The sequence below is a fragment of the Lygodium microphyllum genome, chromosome 9, assembly GCF_053477565.2.
Source record: "Lygodium microphyllum isolate KBCC chromosome 9, Lygodium_microphyllum_v1.1.10, whole genome shotgun sequence".
NCBI lineage: Eukaryota > Viridiplantae > Streptophyta > Polypodiopsida > Schizaeales > Lygodiaceae > Lygodium > Lygodium microphyllum.
The window spans coordinates 25,835,675-25,863,583 of record NC_141143.1 but is presented as its reverse complement, the minus strand read 5'-3'; the positions used below and the strand labels follow the sequence as shown (position 1 = coordinate 25,863,583).

The 27,909-nt window shown below is 42.1% G+C and overlaps 1 protein-coding gene across 2 annotated transcripts in view; it reads right to left on the bottom strand.

Annotated features, from left to right (window-relative positions):
- LOC148030884 (1-phosphatidylinositol-3-phosphate 5-kinase FAB1B-like) overlaps window positions 1–27,909 on the bottom strand; it is a 64,881-nt gene that overhangs the window by 8,783 nt on the left and 28,189 nt on the right. For both annotated transcript variants that reach the window (XM_087684421.1, XM_087684422.1), the window contains exon 5: window positions 13,285–13,635. In XM_087684421.1, coding sequence (XP_087540547.1) covers window positions 13,285–13,635 — 351 coding nt within the window. The remainder of the gene's footprint in view (window positions 1–13,284; window positions 13,636–27,909) is intronic.

The following is a 27,909-nucleotide window of genomic DNA, read 5'->3' as shown; positions in this document are numbered from 1 at the left end:
TATTGCTGATCATCACTAATGGCCAGTAATAATAATGATTTGTTGGGCATGCTTGGCACCAATGATAAGCTCAGCGGCACCAATTACCCAATGTGGGTTTTTACATGATGCGACATGTTCTTGTTGCAAAGAATCTATGGCATATAGCTAGCGGCACCGAGCAAATGCGGGCTTCTCCAACACCGGCACCACCTCTCACTTCCACATTATGAGGTGGCTCTCATGATGCTAAATCGTCTTCTTCTTCAACAACACCTCCCACTTAAGATCAGATTCGATGGGATGGCTATGACGCCCAAGCACATGCTCTAATCGCTTTATCTATGAAGAGAGCCATCATTCCACACATCCGATCCTACAAGACATCCAAGGATGCATGGCAAAAGCTTGCATCATTATATCGAGTGCGCAATGAAGCGCACATTGCTTACCTACATAAGCAACTTGAAGAGGTTTGCATGGAAGGAGGAGGTAATATGGATGCCTATCTCACTGGCATTAAAGATCTTATTGAGCAATTATTCAATATCGATGAAGAAGTTCCTGATAACCAGCTTGTTTCCATCACTCTTAATGGCCTACCAGAGTCATATCAAGGTTTAGCTACCGCATTGCGGTTGGTAACTATGGGCAACCAAGTTACCTACAGCTTCGACTAGCTTGTGTCTCTTTTGTTACAAGAGGAGCAAAGCCATCTCAACCACAATGCTATCATGGCAACCGAACAAGCCTATTCCACCGATCATCATGGAAAACCCAAACCCAAGCTAAAAAACAAGATTGCTGGTCAAAAAACAGTAAACTTTGATGATGGTCGTCCTTCTTCCTCCACCCCTTCTACATCAAAGACACCCTTCCATGCTGGTCCATCCTCTTTTAATCCTTCCAAGGGTCCAGTCAACAAAGCTAAGAGGTGTAATTATTGCCGGAAAACAAGGCATGACATCATTGAATGTCCTAAGCTCATTGCATTAGAAAAGGAGGAGGAGTCCGGTCTTGCTCTTATACACAAGACCGCCAACTATTCTCAATTTAAGGATTATACCTTTTTCATTCAATGTCAATATAATCCTTCTATTCATGATGCTTGTTTTTCTATTACTGTTGCGGCTTCTACTTGGTATTTCGACAGTAATGCATCTAAGCACATCACCTCTTGCCGAACATTTTTTTCATCTCCCTCTAATGTACGTAAGGGGGGTATAGATAGGTGTGTTGACAATGTCTCTTATGCAATTAAAGGCATTGGACATGTGCAGGTTGTCTGCATCTTCACTACTCCTTTGACATTGCATGATGTTCTTTATGTGCCCAGCATCAAGAAGAATCTTATATCCATTTCAACCATTGCTAATTTTAGGTTTCACGTCATTTTTTATGGCCCTCAATGTGCAGTATATGATGATCAAACTTCTTCTTCCATTGTCTTGACACGCACCCTCACTAAAGGTCTCTATCATTTTGATACTTATGATCAACAACTTGCTGAAAATCCTATTGACAGTACCTTATTAACAAAGGAATCTTTTCATGATACACATTTATGGCATTAGAGACTTGGTCACATAAGCTATCGAACATTGATGAAGCTCCAATTACAAGATATGATCAAAGATCTTCCATAAATTCACTTGCCATCAAATCACATTTGCAAAGTTTGCTTACTTAGTAAGATGCATTGATTCTCCTTTCCTAAGAATTCTCATGTTCACCCGCCATCTATTTTGCATCTCCTTCATAGTGATATTTGTGGTCCTATGTGGACCAAATCCATTCATGGATTTTTATTTTGTCACATTCATAGATGACAAATCCCCATTTACTTGGATATATGGGCTGAAATCTAAGTCTAAAGTCTTCTCTTGCTTCAAGACTTTTATTGCCATGGTGGAAAACCAAAGTGGCTTTCGCATTCGGACCCTTTGCACCAACAAGGAGGGTGAATATCTATCCAAACAATTTTTAGAGTATCTTGCATCCCGAGGTATTCATCATCAATGCACCATTCCTTACTCCCCACAACAAAATGGAGTAGCAAAACAGAAAAATAGGTCACTTATGGAGATGGCAAGATGCATATTGAAGAGTAAGTATTTACCTAATTCCTTTTGGTTCGATGCTATTCTATGTGCGATGCTATTCTATGTGCCGCTTATGTTTTGAACAGGTGTTCCACAAGAACTTTATGCGCCATCACTCCTTACGAGGCATGGACTAGCTCCATGCCTTCTCTCTCTTAAATGAGGATTTTTGGATCATTGGTGTATGCTCATGTGCCTTCTCAAAAAAGGCATAAGCTCGATGATAAGGCTGTTTGTTGTATAATTATTGGATATAGTACTGAAAGTAAAGGGTACTATCTTTATCAACCCTCTACAAGTCATCAAAGATGTTATCATTGCTGAAAATGCTTCTCACCCCTTGCTAGATTGTCAAAAACAACCTACGATTGATGCTTCAAAAATATTTGACAGTCTACTACCGCTTTTCCATAATGGTTCCATGGCTGATTCTTCTTCACAACCTTCATTTTCACCATCTACAAATACATTACAGCAGTCTATTCAGCCTAATTTACAACCACAACACCTTCTTTGAAGAGTAGCCCCCTATTCTTGATCAATTGGAGCATACAAGGGCTGAAATTCAGCAGCCTAAAAGAGTCCCTCGCTAGCTGCTAGACACTCTTTGGGACAACAAACAACCTCTTCCTTTGGCTGCTTGCACACGAGCCTCTGCTCGTAAGGATCAAGGTAATCTTCTTGCATGTGCATTGGTGGCTAAAACATGCAATGAAGAACTGCTATGTTATAAAGATGCTTTCTCAAATGATTGTTGGGTAAAAGCAATGAAGGCAGAGATTGATTCCATCCATCAGAATGACACTGGGAGCTATGTGACTTGCCTCATGGCAAGCGTGCTATAGGTACCAAATGGGTTTGTAAGATTAAAAGAAAATCAATTGGTTCTATTGACAAATACAAAGTCCTCCCTGTTGCCAAGGGCTATGCCCAATAGCAAGGAATGGACTTTGAAGAGACATTTGCCCCTACCTCTCACATTACTACCATCAGGAGTATTCTTGCTTTTGTTGCCCACTTTCATTGGGAGGTGCATCAACTAGACATCAAGATGGCATTTCTCCATGGATATCTCACTAAAGAGGTATATGCTTCTCAGCCTCCAGGATTTGCAAATAAAGGCTCTAAGCACAAAATCTGTCGTCTCAAGAAGGCTTTGTGTGGTTTAAAGGAAGCTCCACGGGCTTAGTTTGCCTACATACATTCTCATCTATTGCATCTTGGATTTCATAATAGCCCTACTCAAGCTACTCTTTGCATTCGACATCAAGGATCCAATTTTATTATTCTTGTGCTTTATGTTGATGACACGCTTGTCACTGGGACCAATGTTAGTCAAATTGCAGCATTTAAGGCTGATTTATAGCAAACCTTTGCCATGACAAATCTTAGTCTGCTTCACTATTATTTGGTTATCCAATTTGCCATCATTGAGAGGGGTATCATTGTGACACAATCCAAGTATATTGGACAACTTCTTCAGGATTTTCAATTTGAGGATTGCAAGTCCGTGTCTACTCCCTTGGAGCCTGGTTTTACATTCACTTCTGATGATGGTAGCAAATCTTTTGATACTACTTTATATCAGCAGGCTATTGGATGCTCAATTTATCTATGTCACACGAGGCTTGATCTTCAATTTGCTATCTCCTAGTAGTTAGCTGAGCAAATATATGCACAACCCTTCAATACTTCATTGGTAGGCAATGAAGCCTGTCTTTCGGTATCTTAAAAGCACCCAAGATCTTGGCATTTTCTACAAGGCTGATTCTTCACTCTCATTACATGGGTATAAAGGCCTTCTGCTATATTTCCTGTGTATATATTTACTTGTACATGTGACCGCACCCTTGCAGGTGTGAGTGTATTGTACCCTAAGTGTAAATACATTCTTTTATTCTTTGTGTGTACCACACTGGTACACACCCAACTTAAGTCTTCAATATCTCTCCTCTTGAACACACTCCATTCTCACTGTGCACACCACCTAGGCACTCACGCTCTCCTTCAAACTGATATTAGAGCTGCAACAAGAGTGTACATGCTTCTCGAGGACATTGCGAGTCAGTTCAACGTGCTCGCGCAAAGGAGTCAACTCTTCATCTTTCAGTTTGTTCAAGGGCAGCACGTGTTTGTTTTGACCAAGCTGCAGTCAGTCGATTTCAGATGGCAAGTAAGCGACAGTTGTTGACCAGGCAATAGCATTTTTTAGTCAGGCACAGCACCACCAGGCCAGTGTGTCAGTAGGCGAGAGCTCGGCAGGCAATCGCAACAGGTGTCAACGACTAGCTTTTTCATCATGTTTCAAGCATTTTTCGTCAGTTTTTTTTTCTGCAATAGAACCCTTGCTTACTGACAGGGATTCACATGCGTAAGCATAGCTCTCAAATTTGTGCAGATTTGTGCCTAAAATTTGGGGCTTTTCCTAGATTTGATGTTGTTCGTGTAAAACAAAGACTTGAACCAAAAATTGCAGACATTGTGCACATTTTCTCTGAAAATTTCAGGGTTTTTCATGTATAAGTGAAATTTTGATCAGTTGAGAAAATTTCACTAAAATTTGTGCACATTTGAATCCCAAAGTTTTGGGGATTTTGCAAAATTTGTGAAATTTCTACAACATTTATCGATACTTGACACTCGGGATGATGTATTAATGCAATTGGGGGAAATTTATTCCAAAAATTTTGGGGATTTTCACATCAGTGATGCATTTTGAGCTGATTTGTGCTTTGGCAGTGAAATTATAGCAGATTCATTACTAAGTGAGAGAAATTTGGACTCAGGATGTATCAAATGTTTTTTTTTTTAAAGGCAACTTCTCTTGGTACATGTACTGCCGAATGCTCATTGTGCACTGAAACAGTGGTACATACAACACCTAGGTTATTGCATTTGAGTATTATGGTGATGTATTATTGAAGTGAGACCTGTCTTTTATGCAAATGTATAAATTTAGTTCATGTATATGCTGTAATCAGCCCTTGGAACTGAAATTGCAGTAAAATATCTGCTTCTTGGGCATTTTGAAAGTGCAAGTTTGTGTACTTGCTGTTATATTCAGCAACCTTGCTATTGGCTGAAAGTATTCAGCATTTTATTGTAGTTCCTTTTTATTGTTGAAAATGGCTGGCAATGCATCTACATCTGACACAAGAATCTTTTTGAGATTCGCAAATTTGATGACAATGGCTTTGATCTTTGGAAAGATCGTATGCAAGGTATAATTTTTTTGAAGGATTGTGATGATGCTTTGGCAAAACATAAGCCTGTTGGCAATCACAGATGATATGTTGGTTGATATCAAGGGACTCATTGTTAGCAGAGTATTTGTCAGCTCATGTGTGAGTCTGAGCTTGATCTGGGCTGGGCATTTTTATTAGGTATTTTAGGTATTTTTCTGGTGTGGCATTTTATGCCAGTAGAGCATTTTTATGCACCAGTCGGCCAACCAGCATTTATTGCTCCCCACTTTTTCAGCCTATTTATACTCAGTGGCTCCTCCTCAGTTATCATCTTCACCATTTGCAAACTCTGTGGAGAGAGGAGCCAGAGCCAGTGCCAATGCCCACGCAACCAGTGACTCACTGTTGTATGCCACTGTCTCGTGTTCAGATATATGGATTCCATTTCCCGTGCATACATCTGAGTTCTCATCTGTATCATGTTCTTTCTTTCTCTTTTTGTCTTGTGTTTCAGCAGTTTATTTCAGCACATGTTTATGCTTCCACCGCTGCTCCACTTCTGACATGGTATCAAATTTCAGGATCTGTGCTCCTGCTGTGTTTTCTTGCTGCTTTCAGGACTGTTTTGTACCCCTGCTGATCATATGACTGCTGTAGCAGCCAGACGACCTATTTTGGGGCTGTTCCAGCCTGCGATTTCTGCAGTTTTGCCATCGCCTGCTGCCTACGCACCCTCTGCTGCCTGCGTTTTCCATCAGCAGCTGCTGGCGACAGTTTTCTACCTGTTTTTCTGCAGTTTACAGCCTGCGTTTTGCAGATTCAGCATCTCTCGTGGCTGGGTGACTGTCAGCTTTTGACTGTTTTTTTTTTACTTTCTACAGCAGATTTTGCCTTCTATTGATCAGATTTTGGGTTATATTGCATGTGAATTCTCATTTTCTGCCGTCTGTGCTTGTGTTTTGGCTGTGTTTCCTCTCTAAATTCCATCTCTTCTCTACTTCTCTTTTTATCCTCTCCATATCGCTCCTCCGTGCACTTCCACTGATGATAAGTTACATGGACCTGATTATCTCACATGGAGTGCTGTCATGAAAGCTTGGTTTGTGTAGAAGCGGTTATGGTACATCGTCTATGGAGCTATTCCTCGACCTCTCCGTCCTTTTCCTCTTCCTGAAGACTTTGATGAGGACAACCATGAGGAAGTGGTGCTCACATGGGACTCGGACGATGCCCGTGCTTACTCGGCGTTGCTTCGGTGTATTTCTAAAGCGGTCTTACCGGCGGTTACCTCCTATAAGACATCTCTTCAAGTATGGCAGAAGTTGCAGCAAATGTACGAGGCACCTTCCACCATGCGGGCCGTCACACTTTATGGCCAGCTCCAGCAGATGAAGTTTGAGCCGAAAGATACTATTCAGTCTTTTCTTCTTCGTGTTACGCAGGTACAGGACCAGCTTCGGCACATGCAATCTGCTCTTCCCGAGGCGCATCTCGTCGGGATGGTCCTCTACAAGCTCCCCCCGGAGTTTGATGGAGTGGCCAATGCTTTGCGAACGCAGACATCATCGACTCCTGTCAGTTTTACACATATGACCTCGATGCTTCTTGAGCATGAGACATCCTTGCGATTACAGGGGTGGCTTCCGGCACATTATGGAGGCGAGGCTTATGTAGCTTCAGAGAGGGGTGACGGGAAGAAGAAGTCGAAGGTCCAGTGTTACCACTGTGGCAAGAAGGGACATTTGCGGAAGGACTGCAAGACGTTAGCGGCTTCCAGGAAAAAGGAGCAGAAGACGAAGCCGGATGTTGACTCTACCGATGTGTCCTCTCCTTCATCAGACTCCGACTCCGATCCTCCGACCAAGGTGAAGTCCAAGGCACGGAAGGAATCCTCTTCTTCGGATCGCAAGAAGGGCTTGGTGGCTCCTTCCTCGGCTACTTTCTAGTGGTGGTGATGAGGTCATCCCTCACGACTCTCTTGTGCCAGAGAGGGAGTGTGAGCGGGTGTTCAAATGGGGCAACCGCGCCTCATCTATACTTTTCTACAGGTGCACAGGTTCCAGAGAGGGACGTCCCTGACGCATCGACTTCAGTTTGGCAGAATCAAATCTTGGAGCTGGGATTGACATCCAGGTTCATGATGAGCTGGTTATCTGACAGAGAGCGGGAGGCTTTTGTCTGGCGCTCACATGAGGGGACACTTTGGCGGTCTGGCCAAAGGCGGGGAATCCATGGTCACATATGTTCAGCAGCATTTTTGACAGGATGGTTTTGTATGCTACTGCGAGACATTGGTGATGGACACAGAGCCATGCTCTGATCTTCTCTATTTTCAGGTGTTTGGTACGATCAATATCGACATCAGGTTCTCTCCGAGGCACCTTGGTGGTGGCTTGATCACCCACTGCTTGGGTATCCATGGTTCTACTTGGTGGTTCTATGTTGTATAGTTTCTGATCCCTTTTCATTGTACTATTGTATTGTATCAGATCACCCATGATCTGAGAGAGGGTGTTAGCAGAGTATTTGTCAACTCATGTGTGAGTTTGAGCTTGATCTGGGCTGGTTTACTAATGACCACTCTAGAAAGCTATAGGTTTACTTAAGCAGAAAAGCGAGGCATTGGACACATTTAAAAAGTTTTATGCATTTGTTAGTACTCAAAAGGGTTTAAAACTAAAATTATAAAATAGACAATGGGGAAGAGTATGTATCTAAAGAATTCAATAAGTTTTGTGATGTAAATGGGATTAAATGGAAGCTTACAACCCCTTATAATCTATCCTCTAATGGTGTGGCTAAGCGAATGAATCGTACTTTATGTAAGAAGATTCGGTGCATGTTGTCCAGAGCTAATCTCCCGCAATCGTTTTGGGGAGAGATACTTAAAAACCGTGGTGTATATTTATAACCGATCTCCACATCGTACACTTGAGAGTGGCATCCCTGAAGAGGTTTAGTCTGGCAAACCTGCTTCATATGACCACTTAAGGGTCTTTGGCTACAATACTATGCACATGTATTTGTTGATAGCAAAATCAAACTTGACATGAAATCCCTTAGAGACATCTTTATGAATTATGGAGATGAAGGTGAAATGGGTTATAGAGTTTGGATTCCAAGCATGAAAAAGGTATTACGCAACCAAGATGTGGAATTTAATGAATCAAAGCTGCTGAAAAATGCCACATCTAGTGATTTAGACAAAAAGAAAGTGAAATTTTGGCATGATCAGCCACTTGAACTGACATCAGCCCACTTAAAATTCTGCTCCATTGATGCTGGTTTTGATAATCAACATGTCATTATTGAGCCAAATGAAAATGGGCATCAAAGGGATGCTGAAAATCGGCTTGGGTAACAAAATCAGCATGCTAAAAATGATTTACAGTAACCTGCAAATGTATTACAGCAACCTAAAAATGCAGTTCAGCAACCAAAAAATGACGTCATTGACATTCCTTTGGACGTAGATCCATTGCCTAATAATAGAAATCATTTGGTAAGAAGGTCTGCATGTGTCAAGAGACCTATATAGAGGTTTGATCCCTTTTTGGACTACATTTTACTCACAGATGAGGGTGAGCCTCTCACATATAAAGAGACATCATCATGTGAGTTAATGAAAAAGTGGAAGCTCGCTAGGCAAGAAGAAATGAAGTCATTGTATCAAAATGATACTTGGGATTTGGTTCCATTGCCCAAAGATAGAAAAGTTATTCTTAACAAATGGGTCTATAAAATCAAGTGTGTGGATGGCAAATCCAAATACAAAGCCAAGCTTATAGCCAAGGGTTATACACAGAAAGAGGGGATTGACTTTCAAGAAGCCTTTTCACCTATTGTCAAAATGACCACTCTTCGTGTATTGTTTGCTATTGTAGCAACTATGGATCTTGAGCTTGATCAGATGGATGTCAAAACTACACTCCGACATGGTGATTTAGAAGACGAGTTGTACATGAAACAGCTAAAAGGGCTTTGTTATGCCAGGAAAGGAGCATTTGATATGGAAGCTTAAGAGAAGCTTGTATGGTTTAAAACAGACTCCTAGGCAGTGGTATAAGAAATTTGATGCCTTCATACTCTCATATGGGTTTAAAAGAAGCAATGCAAATCACTACTTAGATACAAAGAAGGCTGATAATGGAAGCCTTATTATCCTTGTACTTTATGTGGATAACATGCTTATTGCTAGTAAGCATAAGAGCCAAGTTAATGCACCAAAAAGATAGTTGCATTCAGCCTTTTCCATGAAGGACTTGGGTGCAACTGAACACATTTTAGGCATGCGTGTGACGAGAGATAGAGAGCAGCAGCTCTTATTTCTCTCACAAGAAAAGTGTATCAGCAAAGTAATTGATCGTTTTTCTATGGCAAATGCTAAGCCACTTGGTGTTCCATTACCACCATACCTTAAGCTTAGCAAAGCAAATTGCCCAAAAGGTGATAAAGCAATCAGCTCTATGAAAGGTATTCCTTATGCTTCAACTTGTGGATCATTCATGTCTGCTATGGTTACCACTAGACTTGACATTGTTCATGCAGTGGGAGTTGTGAGCAAGTTTATGTCAAATCCTGGCAAAGCACATTGGGAGGCAATGAAATGCATCTTCTAGTACCTTAAGGGCACACAAAGTAAATGTATTTGCTATGGAAAGGGTACGTTAGATCTACAAGGATATTGTGATGCAAACATGGGAGGTGACTTGGATACTCACATGTCTACTAGCGGGTACATATTTAACTTGACTGGTGGGGCAATTTCTTGGTAGTCTAGATTGCAAAAGATAGTAGCGCTTTCTACCACTAAGGTTGAATATATTTCAGCCACTGAAGCTTCGAAAGAAGCTATTTGGCTTAGTCGTTTGGTCAAGGATTTTGGGCTGCCCACCAAAACACATGTACTTAGATGTGATAGCACAAGTGCTATATGCCTGGCTAAGAATGCCATGTTTCATGCACGTACCAAACATATAGATATGCGGTATCACTTTATCAAACAGGTTCTGGATGATGGTCTAGTCACACTGCCTAAGATCAAAACACAAGATAACCCTACAGATGTTCTCACTAAGAATCTTGCAAAGGCTTAATATGAGCATTGCGTTTGACTAGTGTAAGTTGGTTAAAGGTTCGCTCAGGACCTTTAAGTGGGAGGTTGTTGGGTGTAAAGGCCTTTCGCTACACTTCCCGTATATATATTTACTTGTACATATGACTGCACCCTTGCGGGTGTGAGTGTACCATACTCTAAGTATAATTACATTCTTTTATTCTTTGTGTGTACCACACTAGTGCACATCCAACTCAAGTCTTCAATCTCTCTACTACTAATCACACTCCATTCTCGCGGTGCACACCACCTGGGCACTCACGCTCTCCTTCATTGGGCTGGATGTTCAAATTCTCGTCTCTCTCATAGTGGCAACTACTTCTTGGGTGCATCTCTTGTTTCTTGGTTCAGCAAGAAACAAACTACAATTGCTACTTCCAACTGTAAAGCTGTGAATAGAGCAGCGTTCACAACCTCAATGGAGTGTGTTTGGCTCCACAAGTTACTTACAAATCTTCATGTACACCAAACGGCTCCAACATCTATCTAGATTGACAATCAAAGTGCTTTGGCCATTGCACGGATCCCAATGTTCCATGCCCACACAAAGCATATAGAAGTTCATTATCATTATATTCATGAGCGGATGTTAGCTAGAGAAATAGAGTTGTCTTACATACCCACTGAAGACAACTTGGCAAATCTTTTCATGGAGACTCTTCCTCCATCAAAGTTCCAAGCTTTTTGGCAAGCCTTGCGCTTGGTTCCATTTGTTTCATGATCCTCCATACTTTGTATTGTCATAAGTTACTATATCCACTTGGATGGACTTGTGCAACCATGACCTTATGTTTCTCTTATTTTCTAGGATTCTGTCATTTTTCCTAGATCAATCTGTCCACCTCATGGATGGGAGTTTGTAGGCCATTCCGTGGGCTACATATTGATACCCTTTAATCTATGATCGGGGCTTCCTAAGCATTTAAACTATCATTAAATGTAGTTGTTACCCCTAATGTCCTAGCACTAAGTGACACTAGGGCTAAGGTTTATTTCAAGGTTTCCTATGACGATTAAGCCGTTAGGGTTTCATTTTTAATTATTTAAAGACACTTCGTGCCTCATTTGCACAAGTGTGGCATTATTCAATATGATCACCTAGAGTGTTGTACTTCTCTCTCTCTCTCTCTCTCTCTCTCTCTCTCTCTCTCTCTCTCTCTCTCTCTCTCTCTCTCTCTCTCTCACATTAATTCATTACTTCTCATTCATGATCAAGTATTGTTGTGCATAGATTAATTTTTTCATTTTCATTCATTTTTCCATTAAATTAATCACACAATTGCTCCACTCATGGGTCAACATCCAAGTACTAGCTAATGGAGCCTCTCTATCTCCTCCTTGAGAGATATAATCAAAGATTTCATCAATGGATAGACCAAATAGTGTTGAAAGGAGGCACCCCTACTTCACCCCAATGGTGGAGTGAACAAGTGTTGAAAGGCCTTCAAGTGTTCATACTCTGCCAATAATCACTTTGAGTGAGGATGTGATCCAATGTAGAAAATCCTCTCCTACAACCTATCTATCCTTGTGCTCCCAGGCTCCATCTCTCTGCCCAACAACTCACCTCATGCTCAAGAGTGGAGGCATATAGCTTGGCCAACAAACATAATACTCTAATAATTATTGGATAGGGTAGAATCACCTACTTGAGGATAGCCACAACAATGTTAGTGTTCCAACTCTCTAGAAAGCCTTTGCACATGGCACTATTAAACATAAACGTATAAGCTAGTAGTCTCATCACCAAGTCCTCAACATGGATCAAGTGTTCAACTATTGATCCATTGGGATCTTGTGCCTTGCCTTTACTAAGTCTATCAATAGCATCTCAAACCCTACTCTTTGTAAAGAAAGTGGACATCTCTAGGCAAGTCTCCACTGAATCAAACAAAGGAGGCTAACCTACTACTGTTTAGAGACTAGCTACATATTGCTCCCACTTATCAGATGATGTAATGGTTGTGGCTAGGCAATGCTATTTGAAAAGCCTCCTGCATGAGTGATTGTTTAAGAGAGAAACAGATGCAAGGTTAAAGCACTCCATCAAACCCATCTCCCTCTCCTCCACTTTTCCCTTCTATCCATGCGATGGCTATTCAAGCTTAGTGAGAGGTTCGAGAGTGCAAATTGATGGCTTGGAGCAAAGGAGGCAGCATAAGGATCATGAGGCAACCTCCAACTTTGAATTTAGACTACAAGGAGGAGGACCAAGGTGTGTCTACTACAATCTCAAAGCTGGACTCTTGAAAGAATAATAGCTCCATTCATGTTCCAACGTCGAGTGCATAAAAGCCTTGACACCTCAACTCTAATGCACACGAGGACCCAAGAACCTTTAAGAGCCTTGAATAGAGTACGTGAAGCATTTACTTTCCCTAAGAGTATAAAAAGAACCCTCAATAGCTTTAAGAACAAGAGCAACTAGCTGCTATGTTCATGTAGGCACCTAATGGAAACATCGTCACTACCAAGAAAACCAAATTATTAACAGAAAACGTCAATCATTTTGCCTAATTTTGTTCACAGAAATAGTTTTCAATAACCTAGCTAGGTTTTTTTTTGTTGATGATCATACATTAATATGACAAATGGGTGTCCCCTAGCAGTCGCATCAAGCTGTGCACTTAAAATAAACAAAAGCCTAGGTTGATCAAGAAAAGCACAAAAGCTGATAAACAGTCTGTCAAAGCTTTTCCAAAGTGTCATACTATTCAATTTGGCTTGCCACTTGCAGACAAGAGATTGAAGTTAATGTAACAACTCAGCACTCTAATTAGCTGACTATTTGTCTGTTCTATTCATTCAGTTCATTAGCTTAACCAACAAGGCAATATAGCCCATCTAAAAAAGAAAATTTTCTTGATAGCAATATGAGGAATAGGAGGATTCAGAGCACTACCGTACATCCCAATGGTCTTGGACACCCTTCAAAAAACATGAGAGTCTTTGTTATCTTCTTTCCATCTTGACCTGTCTTTTCATGCTCCTCAAAGTATTTATCCACATGGAAACACTCGCAGTAACCAAGTCTGGTAGACTTCAGCATCAAATGATCTATGTCGGAGATAATACTTGCACCAGTACATCTAGATATTCGTTCCAAAAGAGGTCTCTTGACATTCAAGACTATGGAAATATCCTTTTGTAGAAGCTTTTCTTGTACTTGACGGGGAACAGTCTTCTCAAGTAACAACACATTTGGATGATGCGCATCTATTCTCGCAACAGCTGTAGTAAGGTGATCTGTCCCCTGAAAAGTTGAGCAGCATATACTCATATTTATGAGAACAAAATCTGTCTAACACAAAAGAATGAGCATAATGACTCTCTCCTGAATCTCTGAATGGAGTGACTGAAATTTTTGTAGATATTTAAAATGCTACATCAAAACTGTATGTGAATACATGTCAAGAGTGTTAGATTCTGGTGTAAATGTAAACATCCTCTACACCTTATGCATTAAATGAAGATCAAAGAATCAGATATGACCTTAGGCCTATAATTGTAATTTCAGATAAGTAAGTTATCTTTTGCTTCCATCATGCATCAGATATGACCTTAGGCCTAAAGTTGTAATTTCAGATAAGTAAGTTATCTTTTGCTTCCATCATGCAATATAATATGCCTAGCATTGCCTCTCACTCCACACACGCACTCCCCCCTATGTGAACACCCCAGCAGCTGCTGCTGCACTCGTTTTTTTTTCTGTGAATGTGTATATTAATGTTGAAATATTTACATCTGGCCTTTAGGCCATCCAAACAGAAAGGATACAAGGCTCACATCAGGCCCTCTGGCCAGCCATGAGAAATCCTTTCAAGCACAAGTCAAAGCCAAAAGGCTAATACAAAACAACACATAGATATCATGCTAGCTGCAGAATTGGAGTAGATTGAACAATATCCAACCAAGGACCAGTCACATCAGGGAGGACCACATGTTGGGATAAAGGCCCTTTATTCACTTCCGTGTATAGTACACGTGTATTACTTAGCTGTACATGTGAATGCACCCTTACGTGCCCTAAGTATAAATACATTTTATTCTTTGTGTACCAACACATTGTTGGTACACCCAAAATCGAATCGTACACTCTCTCTCAATCACTCTCACACACTTGCTCACTCCTCAAGCTACTGCTCACTCCTCCAGCTGAGCTCCAACAACTGGTATCAAAGCACAGGTTGTGTGTGCTTCCCGAGACCACAGGCATTAGCTGCCAGTTGCAAGACTGACAGGCAACAATCAGCTCGCAAACAGGTCAAGCAGAGAACAGCTCGAGGCAGAAGGTCAGTCAGGTCCAGCTGATCAGGCAGCAGCGTGGACCAGTTGTGAGCAAGAGTCGGGGCACCCAGCAAGCAACCAGTCAAAAGGTACTGAGCGTGTGGCATGCAAGCGATTGGGTTGCGAGGCAACGGCTGCAGGGGGTCAGATGTTCAGCAGGCAGCACAGCGATGGCAACAGGCGACAGCAGCAGGCATGACCTGCAACTAGCGTGGAGCAGACGGGCAGGCGGCATCACGTGATGCACATGACCGGTCAACAACCCCCCCCCCCCCCCCGTTTTTTTTTAAATCAGAAATTTCTTTAATTTTTAAATTTCCCCTTGTCTTAACGGGGGTTCAAGCTTTGGAAGCACAGTCGTCAAATCTCTGCAAATTTGAGACCAGAAATTTGGGGCCTTTCCCAAATTTGATCCCATTTGTGCCTGCCAATGACATTCGTGTCAGAAATTGCAGACATTGTGCATGTTGACCTCAATCAAATTGGGGATTTTGCCAAATTTGTCTGAATTTCACGCTTTCGAGTAAAATTTCCTGACATTAGACCCTGAAAATTTAGGGCTTTTCATATTTTGATGAAATTTTGCTCAGTTGGGTCAGATTGGCTGACATTTATGCACTATTGGACCTGGAATTTTGGGGTTTTGTGCAGAATTTGGTAAATTTCTGCAGTATTTGCCCGTGTGGTGGCTGGTTTATGTATAAACAGCAAAGATTTATTACTATTTGAGGAAGATCAGCAGTGTATTTGCTGGTTCAGCTTGTGCTTCTATAGTTCACTGCATTTACTCTTGTTTTCGTGATAAAAATGGCTGCAACTTCTTCTAGTTCAAGCATTAAGAGTTTGATGAAAATCAAACGGTTTGATGGTCATGGCTTTGACCTTTGGAAAGACCGTATGCAGGGCATATATTTCTTAAAGGATTGTGAGGATGCTTTGCAGGAAGATAAACCTGCACAAATGTCTGATGCAGATTGGGCCACAGTTAACAAAAAGGCTATGGCTTACATAAAGATGGGTGTCACTTATGACATTTTGATAGACATTAAAGGTTTAGATACACGTTATGCAATATGCGAGAAGTTGAAAACTACCTATGAGATCACCACACCTATTAATCAAGTGCACTTAATGCGCAATTTGGTGAATATGCAACTAGATGAGTCAAAGCCTGCAACTGAGCACTTGAGAGCATTTTTTGGCATTTTAATCAACTCAAGGATGCAAATTTAGATTTTGATGATAAGTTGAGGGCAATCTTTTTTATCATGGCACTGCCCGATTCTTACTAGACCTTGGTAGTTTCTCTCAACAATAACCCCAATCTCTCATATGATTGTGTGAGGGGTTCAATCTTGAATGAAGAAATTAGATGTATGTCTAGCGGAGAAGGCAGCAACTCAGCTTATAATGTAAGAGGTAGGGCTGAAAAGAAAAATGCAAATGCTAGATAGAGAAACAGAAGTAAGAGCAAAGGAAAGGAAAAGAGTGACATTACTTGCTATCAGTGTGGTCGGAAGGGCCACAAGAAGTTTGATTGCAAGTATTACAAGAAGAAACAAGAGAGAAAGAAGAATGTAGGAGACAAAAAGAAGAAAGACAACAAGATCATGCGTCTGAGACAGCCAAAGGCAAGGAAAATGCCAATGTGACCTCCAGTGTAGTCAAAGAGGAGCTTTCGGAAACAGAGGCTGAAGTATTATGTGCAATTGATTATGATGTCCTTGTATGTCACATGCAAGATATGCAGATTACCAAGGCTGATGTGATTAATGCACTTTTGTCAGTTGATGATGGTGTCACTCAGACTTGGATTGTAGACTCTGGTGCCTCTTTCCATGTAACTCCTTGCTTGGAGTATTTCGCTATGTTCAATGCATATAGTTATGGAAAAGTATACATTGGAAATAACCATGCTTGCAACATTGATGGGATTGGTACTGTACACTTGTCTTTAGACAATGGGCGAGAGCTTGTATTGAAAGATGTCAAAGATGTGTCTGGCATCAAAAAGAGTTTACTATCTGTTGATCAGCTTGACTTGCATGGTTACACTACACTGTTTCGTGGTGGTTTGTGGAAAGTGAAAAAGGGTTCCATGCTGATTGCAAAAAGAGCCATGAAGGGCACTTTGTATTGTTTGCACTATAAAGCTTTGAATGGCAAGTTTCTTGCAGTTGCTGAAATTGGTTGTCATTTGGAGTTGTGGCATAAGAGACTAGGCCATATGAGTCAAAAAGAACTTCATATCCTTACCTCTTTGAAGAGGGTTGATGGAAAAGGCTCTAAACTTGACTTTTGTAATGAGTGTCAATTTGGAAAGCAAATGAAAATTTCCTTTTACTTTGGGGTCTCTCGTAAGTCCAATGTCTTGGACTTTGTGCATTCTGATGTATGTAGTATGCCCGTGAAATCATTGGGCGGTGCTCCATATTTTGTCTCTTTTATTGATGATTGTTCCAAGAAGATTTGGGTTTATCTGTTGAAAAAGAAAAGGATGGATTTTTTAAAATGCATGGACAACTATGTGTCACAAAGCAGTTAAGGCCTAGAGTTATCACTGAAAGTCATGCTCCTCCGTATGCAAGACATTAAGGTACTGATGCCACGGTCAAGGCAGTGAAGCATTTCTTTTATTGGCCAGCTGTGAGGTATGATGTAGAGGCATGTATCGTATGCCATAAGGTAAAGCATGATAGGCAAAAGATGTCAAGTTTGTTGCAGCCCTTGCCTATTCCAGATAGGCCTTGACAGAGCATTGCAATGGATTTTATTTTTGAGCTTCCTAAGACACCTACAGGGAATGATGGGATATGGACTATCATTTGCAGGTTTAGCAAACAAGCCCATTTCATTCCGGTGAGGAAGAAAATTAAGGTTGATCATATGGCACGATTGTTTTTGCAGCACATTTTTAAGTATCATGGTATACCAGAGTCAATCATTAGTGATCAAAACCCTCGAATGACCAATTTATTTTGGAAGGGCTTGTTTGAGAATATGGGTACCACGCTGAAATTCTCATCATCCTTCCATCCACAGACAAATGGTCAGTTTGAGGAAGCAAATTCCAAAGTGTTAGATCTTAAGAGTTGCTATGTTTCAAACCACAAGACACAGTGGAGTAGTATTTGCCCTTGGTTGAGCTTGCTTACAACAACACAGTGCATAGTTCCACGGGCAAAGCTCCATTTGAGATGGTAGAGGGTGGTAACAAAGCACCCCCTATTTTGCACACAAAAGATAAGATCTTTGAGTTTGATCGCTATGTGGAAAGCATGGATGCAACTTATCAAAAGGTTAAGTATATGCTTCAAAGATCACAAGATAAGCAAAAGAGAGTAGTTGATCATCATAGGAGTGCTTTGCACTTTGCAGAGGGCAATTATGTATTGCTGCGATTTGAAAAGGCACGGCTGAAAAAGCCGAAGAGCAAAGAGCAATTGTATCCAAAGCTATCTATGAGATACTAAGGGCCATTTCAAGTGTTGGAGAGGACCAATGATGCATGCTATAGGCTGAAATTGCCTCCACACTGGCGGACACACAATGCCTTTCATATGAGCTTGCGTAGACCTATTTATGGAGATGTGCCAAAGGATGTATCTGCTGAAATTCAGCCGGAGGTTGAAGAGCTCGATGAAATACTAGTACCAGAGTAGATTTTGGTACACAAAGAGAGGAAGATCATAGGTAAGGGTTCCAGAGGGTACTTGGTGAAGATTCAAAATTATTCACCAATGGACGCCAAATGGATGGAGGAGGATGACTTGGCATTCTAGTTAGAGCCAACTTTAGTTCGGGCTCGATCAGGTTCAGCAGAGCAGACCTGATGCTTGTGAGGGAGCTAGCACCTTTGCTCCTCAGTAATGGACAGCTCTAGAAGTAGTGAATCTCGAATGCATTCAGCATACTCGGGGTACCGTAGCTGAACAGTATGTTTGTCAGGGGATCACTATTCAGTGTACTAGTCACTATGTTTGATATGCAGATCGGTATGGTTTTCACTACAACTCTAAAACTATACATTTGCATCCATTATGCTCGGTGTGTCATCAATTATGCTTGGTATGGCATTGGTTATGCTTGGTGTAGCATCAATTAATGATCATCAAGGGCTGATTATCGAATGTTGGTTTTCAGCATATGATCATTAATATTCAGTGGTATTCAGCTCAGTTTTTGATCAGCTTGAGAACCGTTTATGGTCACTTTTTGGATCAGTTTTTGCATTGATTTTTGGTCAGGTTTTGCAATGAGTTTGTGATCGGTTTGGGGTCACATTTGCAGCAATTTGTGATCAATTCTCAGATCAGCAAGTGATCAATTTATGATCAGATTATGCTCAATTTTCAATGGTTTACATCTAGTTCCATGGACAACAGCATATTTTATGATGCCATTGATGTTTCAACCATGGTTTATACTTGGTTATGCTATGCTATGGTTTGGCTTTCCCAGATGAGTTGAGCTCATGAGAAATGGACATGTCACGTGATAATCTGGCAATGTTTTTGGGATTCTTTGAGAGTTATATGTTATGTTATGTTGGTTGGTAATTTTCAGCATATATTAGGCATATGGAATGGTTGAACAACAATACGCAATGTTGTGTTGACTATGATGCCTTATGGAAATTCCAGTATAGTACTTTGCTTTTGATGCATTTGGCAGTGCAATCAAGGAGGATTGTTGCAAGGATTTCAAGGGGAGGGCTATCATGAGGACATGTATTTTTGAAACCTCACTTAACATGTGGACTAATTTTTAATCACATGATTAAGTAAATGTTGCACATGTGAGGTGCAACTGGGATTAGAGTAAGAGTAAATTTACAAGCTCCAGACCCAAGGAAATCACGGGATGTCACAAGTAAAAGTTGCTATAAGTTATGCCGCACAAGTACTTGGTGGTATCTGGTGCCAGTTGTTGGCCTAGGTCATTCATTTGGCCATAAGTGTCGGTTGGTGACACTAGAGAAGTGGCATTTACTGGTACCTAACGCCAATCTGATCATCAAAGATGGTACAGAGACACTCGAGAATGGAAGTTGCCTAACCAATTTAATTATTGGCCAGTCATTATTTTTCTCGGCACAAAAATAATTACTACATTAATTTTCAATCTTTAAAGACTGAAAATTAATATTTAATTATGGATAATGCTGGGAAAACCATTTGGGAAGGTTGCCACTTGTCAAAAATGCCCATGTAAGACTAAAAAACACCTTTAGAGGCTGAAGAGAGGCATTTTTAGGGTGTTTAGCTTGCAAGAGAGAGGGAGGAGATACTGCTGGTCTAATTTGCAACCATTGGAGGACCTTCTGAGGCAACCACGGGCAAGAGAAGACCAATAAGCAACAGGTGACAGCATCTATAGGCTGTTGAGACACGGCAGCAGCAGTAAATGACTGATTTTCTTCAGTTCTTTGCATCTACAAGCTGTTGTGGCAGAGCAGCAGCTGCATTTGATTGATTTTCAGTCATTCTTAGGACAAAACTCTGAATTTTCTCTCTCTACAGCTTTCTCTCTCATCTCCCAGCCATTTCATAGCCTTGCTCCGAAGATCTCGACATTTGAACCCTTGGAGGCTGAGAAATTGCAAATTTCTCTACTATAAATCCTAATTTACAGTATAAATTAGGGTTTAGCAGCAACCTTTGGAAGCATGCCAAAAATTGAAAGCTCCAAGACTTGGATTTTTCAAGACTGAAGGTGAATTTCAGCTAAATTCAAGTGGAGGACTAGCCAACCATTGAATTTGGGGCATTTCCATTGTCTATGAAATGGGTGAAGGCCAATCAAGTGCCCGAATCAAGGGACAAAATAGATTGAAGACTTACTCGTCACTTTGGATAGCAAGGGGAGTTTGGATTACGAAGGGGATTGGGAGAATCCCATTGTAAATCAACTTTTTCTTCAATAAAGCTAAAGAAATACCGAAAGGGGTGCCAATTTTGGGGCCAATCGGGTGTGCATTGTCCAAGATCAGTAGGTAAATTTGTATTTTCAGATTTGCATTAATTGTTTGTTGTTGTAATTAAGTTGTAATCATGGATTTACCACCCAGCCACAGAAGGAAGGCTCGTTACAGAAAGCCTCTTCCAAACAAATGGATTTACAAAGTAAAGACAGTTGATGGAAAACTCAAGTACAAGGCAAGACTAGATGCCAAAGGGTATGCACAGAAGGAAGGGATTGACTTCCAAGAGGTCTTCTCACATGTTGTAAAGATGACCATTCTACATGTGTTTTTTGCTCTCACTGTTGTATTGGACTTAGAGCTATACCAAATGTATGTGAAAACAACTTTTCGGCATGGTGACATTGATGAGAAAATCTACATGAGACAACCTGAGGGCTTTGTAGTTTCTAGAAAAGAGCAAATGGTGTATAAACTAAAACACAACTTGTATGGGCTATAAAGCAAGCACCGCATTAGTGGTACAAAAATTATGACACTTTTATGCTCTCTCATAGGTTTACATGCAGCCATGCAGATTATTGTTTGTATATGAAAAAGGATATAGATGGCAGCCCCATCATACTTGTTTCGTATGTGGATGATATGTTGCTAGCTAGGAAAAGAAAGACTAGCTTGGATGCTCTCAAAGATCAACCAAAATCAACCTTCTCCATGAAAGATTTGGGGAATGCATAGCATATTTTCGGCATGAGGATTCGCAAGGATAGAATGCAGAAATTGTTGTTTTTATCTCAAGAAAAGTAAATTGAAAAGGTACTAGAGAGATTCAGCATGGTTGAAGCTAAGCCTTTTGGGGTGCCCTTACCTCCATACCTTAAGCTTAGTAAAGCCAACAGCCCAAAAGATGATGTGGAAGCAAATGCTATGAAGGGAGGCCCTTATGCACCACTGAAGCTTCTAAGGAAGCTATATGGTTGAGCAGACTTGCAAAGGATATTAGCATGTCTATCGGTACTGCAATGTTGGGATGTGATAGCCAGAGTGCTATGTGTCTGGCTAAGAATGCCATGTATCATTCACGCACAAAGCATATAGATATGCGATATCACTTTGTCAGATAGATTCTAGAAGATGGTCTAATCACATTGACCAAGATCAAAACACAGGACAACCTTGCAGATGTTCTCACTAAAAGTCTAAGCAAGGCTTAGCATGAGCATTGCATACGACTAGTGGGAGTTGGTTAGAGGTTCACTTTGGACCTTTAAGTGGAAGGTTGTTGGAATAAAGGCCCTTTATTCACCTCCGTATATAGTACATGTGTACTACTTAGCTATGCATGTGAATGCACCCTTACATGCCCTAAGTATAAATACATTTTATTCTTTGTGTACCAACACATTGTTGGTGTTAGCAGTCATGTTTGTCATGCCTTGTCATCTCCTGCCTGTGAGCCTCAGTCTGAGTCAGACGAGGACATTAGGAGCTCTGACATGTCTATCATGTGTTATGATGGGGGAGGCTAGTCACTCTCGACTGGCTGTCTTAGGATGTGTATTTCTTTTTGGCCTCTTTTAGTGGGCAGCCACTGGCTGCCCGGCCACTTTTTGGTCACTGTTGTGGGGCGCCCATTTTAGGGCATTTTTAGGGTTTGCGCCCATTTTAGGGTTAGGGTTAGGGTTTGTCCTTTTGCCTATTTATAGGCAGCCCCCCTCCCCACTTGATCACTTGTCTTCTTGCAGATTCCGACACTCCTCCCCCGTGGTGGTGCTGCCATCATCATCAGCCTGATCTGATGCCCTCACTGACGCTTCGGGCTGCGTGCAGGAACTGATCAGTCCATTTCAGTGTATTCAGCATTCATTTCAGTCAGTGCAGATTTCTCTTCCTTAATTTCTGCTTTCTCTCTCTCTCCCTCCCTCCGTGTTCGTATTCCCTCTTCCGCAGCGCACTCTCACACGGTATCAGAGCCGAAAGAGAGTACACGGAGCTGAGTTTTACGCGGGAGAACACCCACAACCTTGTGTTTGCTGGTCAAGACGTCTCCAACAGCTGAGGCGTCACCTTCAGCACCATCTCCTTGATCAAGGAGGCCTATTTTGGTGTCCATCTACTTGCGTTTGCTGTTGGCATCATCCCCAAATTTGCGTTTTCGGCCTGGGCGGCCCTCCTCCAGCCTGCGCCTTGCTGTTCTGGCTGTTGTTCCATCTTCAGGCAGCTCTTTTCCTGCTGGCGACCTATTCCCAAGCTGCGTTTTGAGGCAGGAGGTTGTTTTTCTGTGGTGATTGCATTGTTAGCACTTGCGTTTGGCATCATCCTTGCGTTCTGTGCAAGGCGGCCAGCTCAGGAGCTTCTGGTGTTTGTGTTTCGACATCGGCAACCTTCCCTTGTTGTGTTTTGGTGTTTGCAGATATCGAAGATGTCTTCTCATCAGTTTACGGGCTTTGATGACTCAGATGACGAGCTTTTGTCTCGACACTCATCTGAATGGAGGCGTGATTTCTATCACGAGGGCCGTCGTCCAAAGTCTATTCCTCTTTCCCGTCCCCCTTCTAATTCATGTATCTCGGCAAGCCCCTTCCAGTGGGCCGAAGATGCAACCTTTGGTACCCCCTGTACAGGTACCCGTACTTCCTCAGCTGCCCAAAGAGGACCGGTTGAATGGCTCCAACTTTTCTCTATGGTCTTGCAAGGTGGAGTGTATCTTGGACTCCTTCGATCTTTGGGAGCTTGTTTCTGTTCCTATTCCCCGGCCTAAGGTGGATCCCGCAGATGGGACATCTATGGATCGTGTAGCCTTATGGGATCGGCTCAATTCTAGAGCCAGATCTTTCCTCTTTCTGAGTTTGCAAGATTCTGTCTTTGTTCATGTTCACAGGTTGAAGACTGCAGCAGACGTGTGGAGAAAGCTTGCATCTCTCTATCAACAAAAGACGTTTGCCCACCGGATATCTCTCGAAAAGAAGTTGCGGATGCTCGCTATTGATGATAGTCCTTCCCTGAAGGACCACATCAACAGATTACAGGATATGAGGGATGAGCTTACATCCCTCGGTCGAACGATATCTTCTGAAGACATGGCTATGATTCTCTTGACTCAGTTGCCATCGCCTCGGTTTAATGTCTTCTACACCAGCCTTCTTACATCGAGGACCTGTGAGAAGCTTCTATGGGAGGAGCTATCCCCGCTTGTCTTGGAGCATGACGAGCGACTCAGAGAGGTCAGTGCTAGTGGATCCGACTCCTAGAGCCTTTGTTGCAGGTTCGGGAGGACAAAAGAAGAAGAAGAAGTCAAAGGCTAAGAAGAAGGACAGTTCTTCAGGCTCTGACACAGATTCAGAGAGACCGAAGTGCCCACACTGTGGGAAAGGGACACATCCCGAGGAGAAATGCTGGAAGAAGTACCCTCACCTTCGTCCGGGAGTGAAGGGTGGATCTACATCGGAGCCTTCTTCTACCTCTACACCCGCTGTTACCCATGAGTCGGTGTTCCTTCATATCCATGCTTTGGAGGAGGATCCTTCTTCCGTGCGCTGCAGTGTCTTCTGCGCAGCCTTGGTTAGTGGATAGTGGTGCTTCGAGTCATATGACTCCCTGAGGTGATTTGTTACAGGATCTCCATCCATCAGAGGGTTCAGTCACTATTGGTGACATTTTATCGGTGCCTATTAGTGGTGTTGGCACATTGCCTTTGTTTACCGACCAACCTTTGAGCTCCTTTTCACAGGCCCTACATGTTCCGGATTTGGGCCTTCCCCTCCTCTCAGTTTATGGCCTTACGAGGCTTGGCACACGAGTGATCTTCACCAAGCATGCCGTTGTTATTGAGGATTCTTTTACAGGAGCTATCTTATCTACAAGTTGGCAGGAGAGCGGGCTTTACAGGTTCCATTCCCCTTCTTTGATGCAAGGTCCTCCGCGGCACTCTATTGCTACACCCGTTCCCGCTTGTGCACCTTCTATTCCACAGGTTCCTTCCCACCCCCCACCTTCTCCTCCGCTGGTTCCCTCATACCCCCCATCCCTTTTAGCGAGGGACGATCTCGGTGATGCGGCTGTGGATTCCCTGGCCCCTAGTGTTTTAGAGGGGAATTCCTAGGATCGTGAGGAGCTCCTTCAGTGGCAATCTACATCGATGGACTTCATTGACATTGGCATTTCTCTTGCCACCCCAGGATCTATTTCCTCTTCGGCCTTCAGCCACATCCAGGATCTGAGAGGGGGTGTTAGCAGTCATGTTTGTCATGCCTTGTCATCTCCTGCCTGTGAGCCTCAGTCTGAGTTAGACGAGGACATTAGGAGCTCTGACATGTCTGTCATGTGTTATGATGGGGGAGGCTAGTCACTCTCGACTAGCTGTCTTAGGATGTGTATTTCTTTTTGGCCTCTTTTAGTGGGTAGCCACTGGCTGCCCGACCACTTTTTGGTCACTGTTGTGGGGCGCCCATTTTAGGGCATTTTTAGGGTTTGCGCCCATTTTAGGGTTAGGGTTAGGGTTTGTCCTTTTGCCTATTTATAGGCAGCCCCCCTCCCCACTTGATCACTTGTCTTCTTGCAAATTCCGACACTCCTCCCCCGTGGTGGTGCTACCATCATCATCAGCCTGATCTGGTGCCCTCACTGACGCTTTGGGCTGCGTGCAGGGACTAATCAGTCCATTTCAGTGTATTCAGCATTCATTTCAGTCAGTGCAGATTTCTCTTCCTTATTTTCTGCTTTCTCTCTCTCTCTCTCTCCCTCCGTGTTCGTATTCCCTCTTCCGCAGCGCACTCTCACAGTTGGTACATCCAAAATCGAATCGTACGCTCTCTCTCTCTCTCTCTCTCTCTCTCTCTCTCTCTCTCTCTCTCTCTCTCTCTCTCTCTCTCTCTCTCTCTCTCTCTCTCTCTCTCTCTCCGTGTTCGTATTCCCTCTTCCGCAGCGCACTCTCAAAATTTGGTACATCCAAAATCGAATCGTACGCTCTCTCTCTCTCTCTCTCTCTCTCTCTCTCTCTCTCTCTCTCTCTCTCTCTCTCTCTCTCTCACACACACACACACACACCTGCTCACTCCTCCAGCTAAGCTCCAACACCACATCTACTAAAATCATGGAAGAAATCTGCCACAAGAGTAATCCATGGACACAAGCCACAACAGTCGAAAATAAAAGGCATTACGGGTATGCCAGATGTGCCAAAGAGCTGTCCATCTAAGAAATTGAAAAAGGCAAGCATAATCTGAGTGCAAAGAAAACCATGAAGGCATCTTTCCCAAGACCCAAGAACGAATGGGCATCTGTTGTTGTTGACAAGTCGCTAAGGTCCATACATGGGAAACAAAGCTCCAAATCTATCTTGCCAGAGAACAAGAGATGAAGAGGTGAATTGGTGTCTCATCATAAGCAGTGCAAAAGCTGCAATGTCCCCACGAGATCTTGTGGGCAGGTAGGACATCACCAATGGAAAGACCACCCATAAGTATCCTCCACACAAAAACTTTCCCCTGATAAGGAATCTTGGACCTCCACAATTGAAGAAATCTATCCCGCCACCTCTATCTAGTATTCCGAGCATGCTAGACTTTATTTGCTTTCTTAGTAACTGAAACCGGTCTAGGACTCATATAAAGCGGTAGTTCCTTCAATTAACACCTGATCTTTTTACACAGATACACAAACAAAGACCTCACTCCCTCGCTCAACACTAGATTGGCCCCAAAGACCGGCGCCCCTCTTGGTATTTTTTTATCAATTAAAAGATGGAAAGTTACAAAAATGAAATGTTCCAAAATACATAACCTGTGAACAGTTGGTTTTCATCTTTTCTGAGTAAATCCCAGTTGCATAAGGACAGTACAGCATAACCAAAACAACATCCCTTTTAGGAAAGCATTTCCTATGCCATAACTCAATCATTCATGTGCAGAATTGCAGTCTGCAGAACTCTATATTTATTGTTCTTACTGTCCAGCATATCCAAAACAACATCCCTTTTAGGAAAGCATTTTCCGTGACCATAACTCAATGATTCATGTGCAGAATTGCAGTCTGTAGAACTCTGTATTTACTGTTCTTATTGTCCAACATATCTAGAACGACATCCCTTTTACCCTGGCATCATTCCAGCATTAAAACAATCCCACAAACAACACTAAATCAAGCTTTTTAAAAAACCCTGTTCCTGTGTGGCATGGTCCTCAATTTCTTTAGTTCCTGCATTGGAGAAGCCAATAACTGCTCCTAAACTTAGATAATGAGACTCTTGCCTCAGCAGAAGTGCAAAGAAAACACAGAACTGTACCTTTGATGGAATCAGCCCATCATGCAAGCCATTTCCTCTGAGAATAGAGAGAGAGTTAACCAAAGGGATCAAGCTTTACCTCCGTACATGAGTCAGAGACGAAGAAATACTCTCCATTGCTAATGTACTTGCAGCAATTTACCCTCATCTCCTCAAAACTTCACTCTTAGATCTGCCCCTCATGCCTATTACGTTTTTTTTTTAATGCTCTCTCTCTCTCTCTCTCTCTCTCTCTCTCTCTCTCTCTCTCTCGGGAATTTGTGCCACATGGCATACATGTAACAATTTTCCCGTTTAAACCTTCCGGTCTAAAATTCTCCATGATCGGTGCAAATTTTGACCTTGGCACACACCGAAGAATTACTCGTGCAAAAACGAAGATAATGACACAAATAGATTCTAGGGTCCAAAAATAGTAACTCCCTAAATTTTAGGAATGGTAATCCCTGCATTCCTCAGTTTTTCTAAGCAACTTTTATCATTGCAACCACATCAAAAAGTGTAATGTGGCTCAATTATGGTGACTTTTATTCCGTGAGCATTCTTACATGTGCATCTTCTGCCTTGCCCAGACTCATTGTCCTGCACCATCTCCAGTGGCTAAGCACACAATCCCAAACCACTAGCATTCTATTCTTCAGTGCCCATTCAATATGGAACCAGTCCTAAGGCTCAAATAAACCATTAGTCCAATTTGTCTCAATGGCTACCTCTTCTGGCCATGCAAAGATCCCGGCTTATTCCCGGAGAACTTTGGGGGTAAAAAGCAATAGCAACTAAAGAAAATAAAAATAAAATATTTATATACGTAAATAAGGAAAGCAACTGCAAAAAGTATCACCACCTGGTGATAGTAACCCATCACTTGTTCTCTAGCATCTTGTGATAGATCTGATTAGCCGACCTTTTCTAAAAATCATCCAGTTTCACAAACATCCAATCTTACCACAGTGAAGCAAGTTGAATAGCAAGCAATTGATTATACCGTTGAAACTGGTCCTATAGGGTCAACCACATCTGGCTATGGCCTCTAG